The 12,318-nt window shown below is 44.1% G+C and overlaps 1 protein-coding gene across 4 annotated transcripts; it reads left to right on the top strand.

Moving 5' to 3' along the window:
- The first annotated feature begins 3,968 nt into the window (after positions 1-3,968).
- Positions 3,969-11,964, top strand: LOC308115003 (sulfotransferase 2B1-like). Of its 4 annotated transcripts, none has more exons than XR_013935663.1 (7): positions 3,999-4,268; positions 6,486-6,694; positions 6,792-6,918; positions 7,103-7,197; positions 8,727-8,866; positions 10,127-10,307; positions 10,439-11,956. XR_013935663.1 is itself a non-coding variant. In XM_080472312.1 (6 exons), exons 1-6 carry the CDS (start codon positions 4,100-4,102, stop codon positions 10,597-10,599), a joined length of 942 nt encoding a protein of 313 aa, XP_080328438.1. In that variant the 5' UTR covers positions 3,969-4,099; the 3' UTR covers positions 10,600-11,962. The 4 variants fall into 4 exon arrangements, 2 of the variants coding, with proteins under 2 accessions (XP_080328438.1, XP_080328439.1); XR_013935664.1 differs by lacking the exon at positions 3,999-4,268 and adding an exon at positions 5,327-5,523; XM_080472312.1 differs by lacking the exon at positions 8,727-8,866 and having other exon boundaries at positions 3,969-4,268; positions 10,439-11,962.
- The last annotated feature ends 354 nt before the right edge of the window (positions 11,965-12,318 follow it).

Raw genomic sequence — 12,318 nt, 5'->3', positions numbered from 1 at the left:
TCATTTTAGGCTTCTGTTGGAAGGCGGGCAGTTTACTGCTTTTGTGAACCATAAGCCACAAAAGAGTTCACCACAGACATTCAGCATGTGGCCGACAAAAACAATGCTGTGGCCGACTGCCTCTCCTGGGCATATGTGAACTCTGTGCATCTTGGAGTGGACTATGCTGCCATGGCCAGTGACCAGCAGACTGACTCTGACATCCAGGCCTTCAAGACAGCCGCCACAGGTTTACAGCTGCAGGATGTGGTCTTCGAGGACAATGATGCCACACTCCTCTGTGACGTGTCTACAGGCCAGCCCCGCCCCATGGTACCTGCTGGCTGGCGACGGCAGGTTTCTGATGCCGTTAATGCCCTATCATATCCGGGTGTGAGGGAATCAGTGAAACTGGTGGGGGCAGCCTCCTGTGTGGCGTGTCAGCGGTCGAAGGTACACTGTCACACCAAGGCCCCCCTGGAGCCGTTCCTTATTCCTGAGAGGATGTTCGATCATGTACATTTGGACTTGGTGGGTCCGCTCCCTCCCTCCCTACTCACCACCTCACCATGGTGGACAGGAACACTAGGTGGCCGGAGGTGGTTCCTCTGTCATCGGCGACGTCTGCTGAGGTGGCACGTGTTTTTATATCCACCTGCGTGGCCCGGTTCGGTACGCCGTTGGACTTCACTTCAGACAGAGGCTCCCAGTTCACCTCTGAGCTTTGGACAGAGGTGGCTAAAGGCCTGGGAGTGCAGCTACACTGGACGATGGCTTTCAATCCTCAAGCCAATGGACTGTACGAGCATTTTCATCCCACGATGAAGGCCGCTCTCCGAGCCACTCTCACGGACAGCAACTGGGTCGACCGACTGCCGCGGGTCATGTTGGGTCTGCGTTCGGCCTCGAAAGAAGATCTCCAGTCGTCGTCTGCAGCGCTGGTGTTGGGTCAGCTGCTGCGCATCCCCAGAGAGTTCCTGCCAGAGCCATCAGAACCCTGGTTGGTTCCAGCCAGGTGGCCAGTCTTCAAGGATGTATGTCAAAGATGCATGTCGACCCGGTTCCAGATCATCACTGCCTGCCCCGGTTATGTGTCCCAAAGAACCTGATGGCAGCTGAATATGTGTTCATTCAGCATGACGCTCACTGTTCCCCACTTCAGCCGCCATATGATGGCCCGTTTCATGTCCTGGAGGCGGGGACGAAGAACTTTGTGGTCGACATGGGGGGTAAACAGGTCCGGGTTTCAGTGGACCGCCTGAAACCTGCCCACGTCCTGCCGGAGCAGCCAGTGGAAGTGGCACAGCCCCCAAAATGTGAGAGTCGTCAGAAGCCACTGGGTCACCCGCACATGCATTGACCCCATTGCCGGTACTGGCACGACTCCTTTTGTGGTGCAACGCAGCTGTTGTGGTCGACTGTCCCCAAAAGGGACTCAAAACTGTTTTTGTTGTTTAGTAGTGCCATTATGATTGTTCACACCCACACAACCAGAATAGGGTGGGTGTGTCAGTGACGTGTGGGGGTGTGTCGGTGAACTGAAACAAAACAAACAGCTGGGGTTCGAAATGTGATATATAAAGGGGTGAAAATGGGGTAAGCATTTTGAGTGACTAATAAAAAACAGGAAACATTTTCGCGATGTAGACACTCACTGTAGGTTCATAACAGTAAAGACCCCTCCTCTTCTTAGTCATATTAATTAGCCACTGCTATACATTTGAATCAGTGTGACTTTTCCATTTTAAGTTTTGATTATATTTCCTTAACGGCCAGTCGGCTCTGGTGCTCATACAGTAGAGACACACAAGCTCAATGATGTATTTACTGTAACCAATCCTGCTGACAATATGGCGAGGATTCTAGTCAGCGGCGAGCATCAGGCACACTCAAAGTTTTCACGCAAAACTTTGTTGTTCTATTTTATTACAAATGATTAGTGAAGGCACTGAAAGTGCACATCCTTTATATTTCATTGTGAAAATTATATTTCTGACTTCCACATTGATAATATTTCTTGGAGGAGCAGCTTCGTGTTTCCCATTTTATGGTGTGACCGTCTGCCTCCGTCTACAAGCACTTCATGAAAACTGTTGTTTGTTGTCGTACAAAAGGTTGTTTTCAAAACCCAATTCCTCTGATGTCCATTCTACTCTTTGTCACTCCTTTCTTAAGCACTCCTTTGGCAGCGTTCGCTCTCCTCCTCCCAGCAGATCAATCCATTCAGGTATGTTCAGTTTGTTCTTTCTGTGCTCGGCTCGTCTCTCCAGGGCTCCAGTGTCTCCCAGTCCAGTGTAACAGGAGGAGTGTGGGAAGAGAGTTTCTCTATTCAGCACTAAATGACAGACCTGAGCTGCAGCCAGGTGCCACGTTTCCCTGCAGTAAGGGACAAACACACTTAGACTGTGTGCACAATTATTAGGCAGGCAAGTGAGTATTTTGGCCATATCATCATTTTTAATGCATATTTACTAACTCCAATCTGAATCAACATGAGATCAACGCCCTACATCAAGTTACAGTAACGTCTTACTGGTCTCGTCATTATCGGCATAAAACAAACAGTTTGGCATCACATTTCATATGATGATGTAATTGATATTTCTGCATCAAGGAAGGTCAGATTTTAGGAAGGGGTTTTTGCCAGTGTAGTTGTGTGAGGAAGGATTTGTGCAATTTAGGTGCTTAGGTGAGTGTTCGCACAGGGCGCATTACTACCAAGTGGACTAAAGTTGAACTAAGATTCCAATATTCAGAGATCGGAGTGGAGCGCAGGTCAAACAAACGAACGAACGAACGCACGCACGCACGCACGCACGCACGCACGCACGCACGCACGCACGCACGCACGCACGCACGCACGCACGCACGCACGCACGCACCAAGGTTCTTTGAGGCAGACTGCGTGGACACCTCCCACAGCAGCCAATATGAGGAGTGTGCTGGAGCTGTTAATGGCCTCAGCGGGTGGGTGGAGCTGAGCCAATCAGCCATCATCATCCAATCCGAGTGCTTCACATCAGGACAGGAGGAGGAGGAAGAGGGTCCTGTTCTGTGGTAGTCTGCTGCGGACTTTACTGATGCCTCTTAAACTATTACTGAAACTTTATTGATACTTTTTAACTATTACAGGTCCTTTTTCTTAAACTGCCGGTACTTTAACTTTTTGTTAAATTTCTATTCCCTCATCATCTTCAGCTTCTTTTTAAGATTCTTTGGCATTGCAGTTCAGCTGTTGTTAAGCTCCAGCATTCAAACTTGCATTTTCATCAGGAAATGCAAACTTTCTTATTCTACAACTCATTCCTTGCCCCAATGTTTTCTGCTGGTTTACTTCTTCCTCTACTTTCTCTCTCTCTCTCTCTCTCTCAGCCGGGGCTCACCGAGTCCAACAAAGCCACTATTATTCTGGTGCCACAATGGACATTGCTGTTACCTAACCTGAACACACACACACACACACACACACACACACACACACACACACACACACACACACACACACACACACACACACACACACACACACACACACACACACACACACACACACACACACAGCTTTGTCAGTACATATTGGTGCTGTTTGTCTATCTGCTGAAATGCATCTTGCTTGTTTGCTGCACAGCCACAGTCACATAATCACATTAGATTTGTTCCTGACATTGTAGATTCCAGCAAGAATCTGATTGTGGCTTGATGATGTTGGTACCAACCCAAAGTTAACCAACATCATCCAGTGTGAGAGATTCGTACTGCGTTTTCTTATTTAGTCGATTAAAGATAATCCATCGTAGCCTCTTATGAGATGTCGTCATATTTCCTGGTGGTCCTCAGTAAATTCTGTCATACTCATTCAAATACACTATAGTATCATACATGCTTCGTTTCTTCTCTGCAAACTGAAACTCTCTCCCACATAATAACAGACGTAGACAAGAAAAGTACACGTACACACCCATATTGAGTCTTGGTTCCAACCCCTCAATGAGAGAGCAGTTGATGGTATGTGGCACAGAGCTGCCATTCAGAATAACATATTGCCCCTGAGCTAAAGAGGAGCTCATTGACAGGAGGACTGTTTGTAACAGGAGAAATTCAACCTTCGACTGAGTGCAGAATGACGGACAACCAGGAAAAACCATCCAACTCCAAATGCTCTTCTGACTACATCTACTACCACGACCTGCCTCTTCCCTCGGCGGCCCACAGCAAGGAGAGCTTGGAGTTTGCCCAGAACTTCTCTGTTGAAGACACTGATGTGTTTGCTGTGACTTATCCTAAGTCAGGTACAGTTATTGTTATTACATCTGTTGTGTCATTTCAGATTGATCTCTGAGGTTTATTGACTTTCATTTAAAAGCGTGGCGTCACACTTCTCTGATGTGGTTTCTTTTACACAAGCTCTTGTTTCCTTCAATCAAATCTTCTTGGATGATGTTGGTATGTGCAGTTAACAAATTCTACGCCGCTAGTTTGACTTCTTAATACTTGCAAAGCTGTCTGAATCTTTTAATACCATAAAATACCATTGAAATCCTAAGAGGATCCACACATATCTCTGTATGTGAGGAAGACAACTAAAAGAAACTGTAATCTTCAGTACCTCGGTGCTGCTTTGTAGAAAGATGTGATTCTGCAGTGGACGCAAGGATATCAAGCTCATTTAGGTGGATGTGATGTAGTAAATAACAATAACAATATATCAACAATATAATACAATATCTACAATATATCTACTTTGTCACTATACATGAGAAGACTTTTCAGGGATTTGTATTTTATCATTATGCATCAATTGTAGTGTAAGTAAGTAAGTACATTTTATTTCTATAGCACTTTTCACAGACATGGAGTCACAAAGTGCTTCCCAGTAAAAACAAATAAATACAGATAAGAGAAAAAAAACTATCTTAAAAACACAACAAATGCCTAGAGAGTGTGCATGCAGAAGCACGAGTAAGTGTCCGCAATTCTGTTGCGCAAAAATGAAATCACGCATGCACATATTTTGTTTTGTGCATGCATGCACGGCTGTAAGTGTGTACAAACAAATGTAGGCGTGTACGCGCAAATCATTCATCTGCTATACTATGTAACAAGGAAGTTATGTGTTGCGTTCAGGTGCCGTCGGAAACACGGTTATAGTAAACTTTTGAAACAACCAGTTCAATTTTGCTTGAAGACAACGAATCACAGACATGTCACGAAAGTAAAGGTCATGTGGCTTTTGGAAAAGTGGTACAGTGACTCGGGAAGAGTGGGGATATTAATAGTTATTGTACGCACGTTGTGTCTTGGTTTGTTCTTTTCCCCATGGGCGCGTGAACGCGTCTTCGCCGTCTCTTTCGTCTGTTTCAGTCCAGGCTGTGTTTCCGCCGCAGGTTCTTGTCGATCACAGTATGTCGTCCTCCCGGGAGCTTTATCTGCTGTACCGAGACCTCCTGTGTCCAAAAGAGACGCACAGCGCGCGGAGCCTGGAGTTCTCTCAGGCATTCAATTTTAAAGACGACGATGTCATTGCCGTCACATACCCAAAGTCAGGTCGGTGGTCGAGGTGTTGATACCTCAAACAGATCGAACTAATCAGAGGATTAGTCTTCATCGTGGTTAAAAACTGAGAGAAACTCAATCGGACCCCACAGGACTCAGATCAGCGTGGAGACACGTTGGTTCCAAGTGGACAAGGAGAAAACGAAACAGCCAAAATTTCAAATGATTGAGAGCTATGTACTTGAAATTACAGTTGAATTGTACTGCATTACAAGTAAAACTTCATAAAACTAACCATGTAAATATACAAAGTGCTTCATTTGATTGAATGCGTCTTGATCAACTATCTACAGCTAACCCACATTTCTCAAACTTACAATAAATTACACCAAACGTAAATATATAAAAGTAGAATTTGTAAAGTTCCTGCAATTGTGTGAGCTGTTGGTTTTTGAGGTGCTGAAAATTTTCAATTTATTTTAACATTAACTGCCTCCATGACTCTTGTAAAGATAAGACATGAGCAAACACTGCATTCAATTATTTGTTTAGGTTCAACGCGGTTTCAATGTTCCTACAATTAGTAACAAGTTGTTTTTTGGGATTCTGCACCAGTTTTATGATCATGGCAATTATCAAAATAATGTGTTTTGTTAAGTCTGTTCACTTACAATGGAACTGGTCATTATTGTGTCGTTGCAATAATGAAACAAGGTGTCTCAATGTTTGGAGGGTTCATGTTCGGTGAGAACTATTTCTGACTGAGTTTGGGGTCAGACCGCAGGAAATCAATTAGATCATTGACCTGAAAGGCTGAGTCTATAACATTCACGAATAGAAACCATCGTATTTGGGATGAAATTTTTTTTAGAGTGGTTTTTAAAACACAATCTTTGACTTTAACTCCGACATTGCAGCTTTCTAAATCAGCTGGTGTGATTGTATGAGGCCGACCCTCTGTAGTCCCACTAATTCCTGGTTTGAAACACGAGCTGCGCTCTTCATTCTTGCAGGTACAATCTGGATGCAGGAGATCCTCCCACTGCTGCTGAATGGGGGGGATCTGACTCCGATCCAGACCATCCCCAACTGGGATCGGGTCCCTTGGTTGGAAGAGAAAAGACTGGAAGTGGTTGTGGATCAGTTGACGTCTCCACGAGCCTTCGTCACACATTTTCCCTACAATCTCATGCCTCCATCTTTCCACACCTCAAAGGCCAAGGTGGAAGACTTTGTAACATTTGTCTGGATATTTGTTCATTCAAGACACATTACACCCATTATTTTTTGCATTTTGTCTCCTGTGTTTGTGTCCGTAGGCAATCTATGTAATGAGGGACCCTCGGGACGTTTTGGTGTCTTCGTACTACTTCCACCAAATGGCCCAATTTCTTGAGGAACCGGGAACGATTGATGAATTCTTGGGCAAATTTCTGGAGGGCAAAGGTCAGAACAGTTAAAATATCCACATAGTCATATAGAAAAGTTTATTCAGGATGACGTAGCCAACAAATTTCAGCAGTTTAGTGTGCGTTAATGTAAACAGTCTATAAACATTGGGGGGGGGGGGGGGGGGGGCTTTCTGAAGTGAAAGATGTTCATTCTGCCTCTATATCTTTCTTTTGTGTAGTACTGTTTGGAAAGTGGACGGATCATGTGAAGAGCTGGATGCACACAGAGCTGGGAGACAGAGTAATGCACATCACTTATGAAGAAATGGTTCAGGTGAAGATACTGTGATTCTATTGGTCAAACTAACAATATTTGTCAAAGGAAAAAAAATCTATCTATCTATCCTTTTATTTACTTTTTTTTTTTTTACAGTGGGTCAAATAATTATTTGATCCCCTGCTGGATTTGTAATTTTGCCCACTTTGATAGAAATTAGCGGACTTTAGTTTTTATGCTTGTTTACTGACTATGGATAGAATAGACAGAATATCAGTCGAAAATGCATAAAAAAACCACACAATATAAAAGCTATGAAATGTTGTGCAATTTGAGTGAAATAATGATAATGATAATAATAATAATATTAATAATAGTGGGGATAATAATTTGATCCCCAACAACTCACCCAGAATTCTGGCTTCCACAGATTGGCTGGTGCCCATGTGGCACCCTGCTGTGCTCAATCAATCAATTACCACCTAGAACAAGCACTGGGTGGAACGCGGACCTTCACCGCCGCCACATTTGTATGTGTAACCGAGGTAGCATTGTTAGCATGCTAGCCGTTAGCTCATATTGATGCTAACTAGCCTGTCGGATAGTAACATCACTTTGTGAAACGCTGAGCGGGGGCACACAGATAAACCACAACCTGAGTCAAAGCGCTCGCACCGGTGTTTCTGGATACTTGCCAAACCGAGATGTTAGCTACGGGCTCCGGAGCGGAGTTAGCACAGCAGCACAACGGAGTAAATACACAGGAGGCCGCCCAGCTCCCGGTGTTCTTCCTGACGCCCGGCCAGACAAACTTTGACGCCACCAGTTTCACTGATGCCCTCACATCCGGATGTGATGGGGCATGAACCTCACATGAATCAAAAACCTGCCATCGCCAGCCAGCAGGTACCATGGGGTGGGGCGGCCCTGTAGGCACGTCACAGAGGAGGGTGGCACCAATGTCCTGGACGACCACATCCTGCTGCCGTAAACCTGTGGCGGCTGTCCTGAAACATTTCCACCACGTGCATCACTGCACTTCCTCTTTTAACACCTCCCCGTTACCAACACACCCACTCCATTCTGCTTGAGAGAACCTCCCTCCAGGTGTACACCACAACCTAGAACTTGACCGTTGTCCGAATCGCTCTCGGAATGTAATGGAACCATCCTTGGATATTGAAAAATCATCCCTGAAAATGTCATGCAATTCAGGTCAATAGTTTTTGTGAAAATTTGGTAACATACAGACAAACAAACCATTGAATAAATACACATTGACAAAAACATAACTTTCGCCCCAACGTTCATTTGCGAAGGGAATAATCCTGATTAGAACTCGTCACGTGCATAAAGCACACATGCGCTAGGAATCCGTTTCTTAGGTGGGACGGGGGGCAACAGACAATACCCTTGTTAATGTTTATGCTAAATATACTATTTACCAGTCCCGGGCCGTCAGAGCCTGCAAGGCCTTCTCTGAAGGACTAACAAAAAATAGCAGAATCACAGACTGATGTTGATAATATTTTGTCCATGAATACTTATTGAATAATTCCAAACTGTCTGTCCGCTTCCTCTCATAGCTTCTCCCCCGGCTGCGCTGCTTCCAGACGTGTACTTCCATATTAAAGCTTTTAACCAATCACATTTCAGCCATCACCTGTTGCCAGGGTAAAGAAATCTGCCTGAGGCCTTCATATTCAATTCTGCAGGCGTCTGCAGTGTAAAACAAGCGTCGGTCACGCTGCTGCTTCAACCAATCAGATTTTGATATTGGCGACTCAGGACCTTCTAGAAGGCCGAGGGTGACGTCAGTGTATTCAAGCCCTCTGATTGGATCGTCAGAGAGTTCACTCTCCAGCTAGCTGACTGCATCTGGAGTGAGCTGCACGAACAAAAATATAGTTGTGTTGATTTAATAGTGGTTTTGTCAACCTACAATGGCTAAAGGAGAAGATAAAGACATTTGGTTGCAGATTTATTGTCAAAATCATGTTCAAGACAGACTTTTCCTGGAGGTCATTGAATGCACTGCAGCACTCCAAGCACATGGTGGTCCAGTGCAATTTACTTGAACTCACAACAAACTCAATGGCAGGATTCAGGATAATGTTTTTTGCCATTATATTAATTCCAAGACCACGAAAAGCCGACGTTTGTCACCGTCCTCGACCCCCAGAAGTTTTGGGAATAGCAGCTGCTTTTTTGTGCAGCTGCAGCAGAAGGTGAGACGTGAACTCAGATTTTTTCATCGTTATAAACAGTCTTCGCCCCGGGATGGAAAACCAGCCAGGTCTGCCACTGGTCATAAAGATATTTATATTCTGGAGTATCTATCTGTAATGCAAAGGCTTTTTATGCTGCATTTCTGCATGATAACATGGTTTTTGTAGCCATATAAAAGTTATTGTGGGGTGGATTGACTCAGATTGTCTCAGACCAGCACCAGTGAAGGCCGAGGTCTGAAATGCTTGGCCCGCCACTGCTATTTACAGTTATCACACCGATCCAAACACTTTCCAATCGTTGTTCGATTAAAAGAACCTGAGCAGTACTATCTAGATCAGGGGTGTTTAACCTCGGTCCTCCAGAGCCCCTGTCCTGCATGTTTTAGCTTTCTCCCTGCTTCAGCAGACCTGAATCTAATGATGATGTCATCACCAAGGTTGTGAAAAAGCCCAATAACGAGCCCCTCATTGCAATCAGGTGTGTTGCAACTGGGAGAGAGCTAAACCTGCAGGACAGGGGCTCTCGAGGACCAAGCTTGAACACCCCTGGTCTAGATGTTAACATAATTTCTTTAACCATTAAAAATAAAAATAAAAATAGAGTCCATTCATTTCTATGTAAGTGTCAAACTTACAAATTCAGGAAGGGATCAAATAATTATTATAACTGTATATTCAAATATCCTCCACTGCCAGGAAATTTCAAACAAACAATGTAACCAAATGAAAGACTTGTTCCAATATTCCTCTTCCAGGACCTGCCTGCAGCTCTCAGGCGCATGTCAGATTTCCTGGGCTGTAATCTGGACGATGAAACCATTCAGAAGATCGCAGATTATTGCTCTTTCCGCACCATGAAGGAAAACAAAATGTCCAACTTCAGCCTCGTTCCCAAGGTTTTCATGGATAACGACAAATCTCCGTTTCTTCGAAAAGGTATTTGATGTTCAAATTGGACTGACGTGGCGGCAAACCGCCTCTCCACTGGTATCATAACGATGTCTGACTCTACTTGTCATGTGTTGTTGACCTGACAGATTTCTTGTGTTCACATGTTTTTGTGCCAGGTCAATCTGGAGACTGGAAAAACCACTTCAGCTCAGAGCAGCTGGCCCGATTCACATCTGTGATTCACAAAGAGCTGGAGGCTGAGAGCTGCTCTCTGCCGTGGAGCCTGGACACAATGGAGGGGACGGATATTGAACATGAAGACCCGGAGTCGCCTTAGAAGCAGAAGGTGTTGCTGATTGGTCCAAAGCCTTCAGAGTGTGGCTTCATCGCGATTCACTATTAATATAATAAAATGTGTTTCAGCTGTTGTTCATCATCATTTAGTCTCACTGGCATCCAGGTGGAGAACAAGTACAAAATGTTAGTGGTTATTTCAATCCCCCTGCAGGTTGAGATTGAAGCAGTTGCTGTTTTGGACATTCTGACTAACGTTTAACAAATTCAGCGGTCTCACTGTGTTAATAATTCACCTGTTTTGTTGATCTGAGTACAACTTTATAACTAATTATTTTGAGGACCATTAGGTGATTCATACTCATGTAAACATGTTGTACTTTCTCCTCTGAAGACAACACTATGTTTTCACTTTCCTCTGCTCACATTTGTCTTAGCTGCTTAGCTTCAGCTGCTGTAAAGCAGGAATGTCCAGACTTTTTCCACAAAGGCCCAAACACAGAGAAATTGGCAGAGCCACTCAGTCGAGGGGAATTTTCAGCCCTCGCTTGTTTTGGTTTTGTCATTTTTGGTCACCATCAGGAACATTTAGTTTAAAATTAGCCTTGTTTTATTGCAAAGCTCTTATTTTGAGGACCATGTTAAATCTCAGAGTACAAGACAGTCAAGTTTTGTATGATATTATAGTTTCCTGCAGGCCAATTCCAGACGGACTGCGGCCCAAAGGTCACCTGCGGGCCATAGTTTGGACACCTCTGCTGCAAAGCAGCTGAAACGGTGTTGTTCACCAGCTGTGCCCACATCAGTGAATGTCTTAATGGAAGGATGATCCATGTAAACCCCTAATAAATCACCAGATAAGTTTCACACTATAATTGTTTTTCTTTCACAAGAGTGCATGAGCAAAATCTCTACAGCTTCTATTCAAGATTATGAGTTTGTTTATGTCTGTATAATCCCCTCATTTTGATGACTAAAACGTGTTTGGAATTAAATGCTGCAATTCACTTGTTGAGTTGAAATATTGAAAATATCCCACGTGTGTTTTTCTTATATTTTATGACAGAGAAACAAACATTGTGATGTCCAACACTTTCTGTGTGGATTCTTTGTTGCTGTTCTTTTCCACGTTGTGACGGTACAACAAGAAACCCCACAGCATGTTGTATTTTCTTGTCCAGAATGTGTGATCCATTCCAAAAGCATGCCAGTTCTTGTAAAGAACTCCCCCAAGCCTGTGGAAATCCAATTCAAGCAAAGACACACAAAAGTCTTTCAGCTTCAATTTAGTCGTACGTAAAAGCAAATCCTACAAACCTTACACGGCGTTATGAATGATTTGTAGCTCTGATCTGCAATTTTAAATGGTCTCCTTTGATATGCAATAAATAGAAAAGAGTGCAAGCGGACTTTCTTTTTCTTTTTCATCGAGGGTGGGACAGCAGCATGCAGTTACTAGACTGGGCTTGTCTCCCTCTGCTTGTGTCAGTGTCTGGCGCTCACACTTTAACGAACATGGGTGCAAGGGGAGATTTCTTCAGTCACGCAAGTTTGCGCTTTTCGAATGATAGTCGTGTTGTGACGATGTTGACTTCACTGTAATCAAGCCTGAAGCGGCATGCAGGACGCCATGCACACAGCTCGTAACCCAGTGAACAAAAAGCATCTGAACACTGAAACATGAGAACAATATACCTAGTTTAACAAAAATAAATAAAAACACTACTCCATTGCCACTTGAAATTCAGTTTGACACGCTTCG

The sequence above is a fragment of the Lipophrys pholis genome (genome assembly GCF_963383615.2).
Source record: "Lipophrys pholis genome assembly, chromosome: 9".
In the NCBI taxonomy this organism is placed as follows: domain Eukaryota; kingdom Metazoa; phylum Chordata; class Actinopteri; order Blenniiformes; family Blenniidae; genus Lipophrys; species Lipophrys pholis.
The sequence above is the reverse complement of the archived record's forward strand: the minus strand, read 5'-3'. Positions and strand labels throughout refer to the sequence as shown.

What these genes read in the sequence shown, in the direction of transcription:
- LOC308115003 (XM_080472312.1), top strand. Translation starts at nt 4,100, where the DNA reads ATGACGGACAACCAGGAAAAACCATCCAACTCCAAATGCTCTTCTGAC. An exon ending in CTTATGAAGAAATGGTTCAG is followed by an intron (nt 7,198 to 10,126) that starts GTGAAGATACTG and finishes TTCCTCTTCCAG; the next exon opens with GACCTGCCTGCAGCTCTCAG. An exon ending in ATCTCCGTTTCTTCGAAAAG is followed by an intron (nt 10,308 to 10,438) that starts GTATTTGATGTT and finishes TTTTTGTGCCAG; the next exon opens with GTCAATCTGGAGACTGGAAA.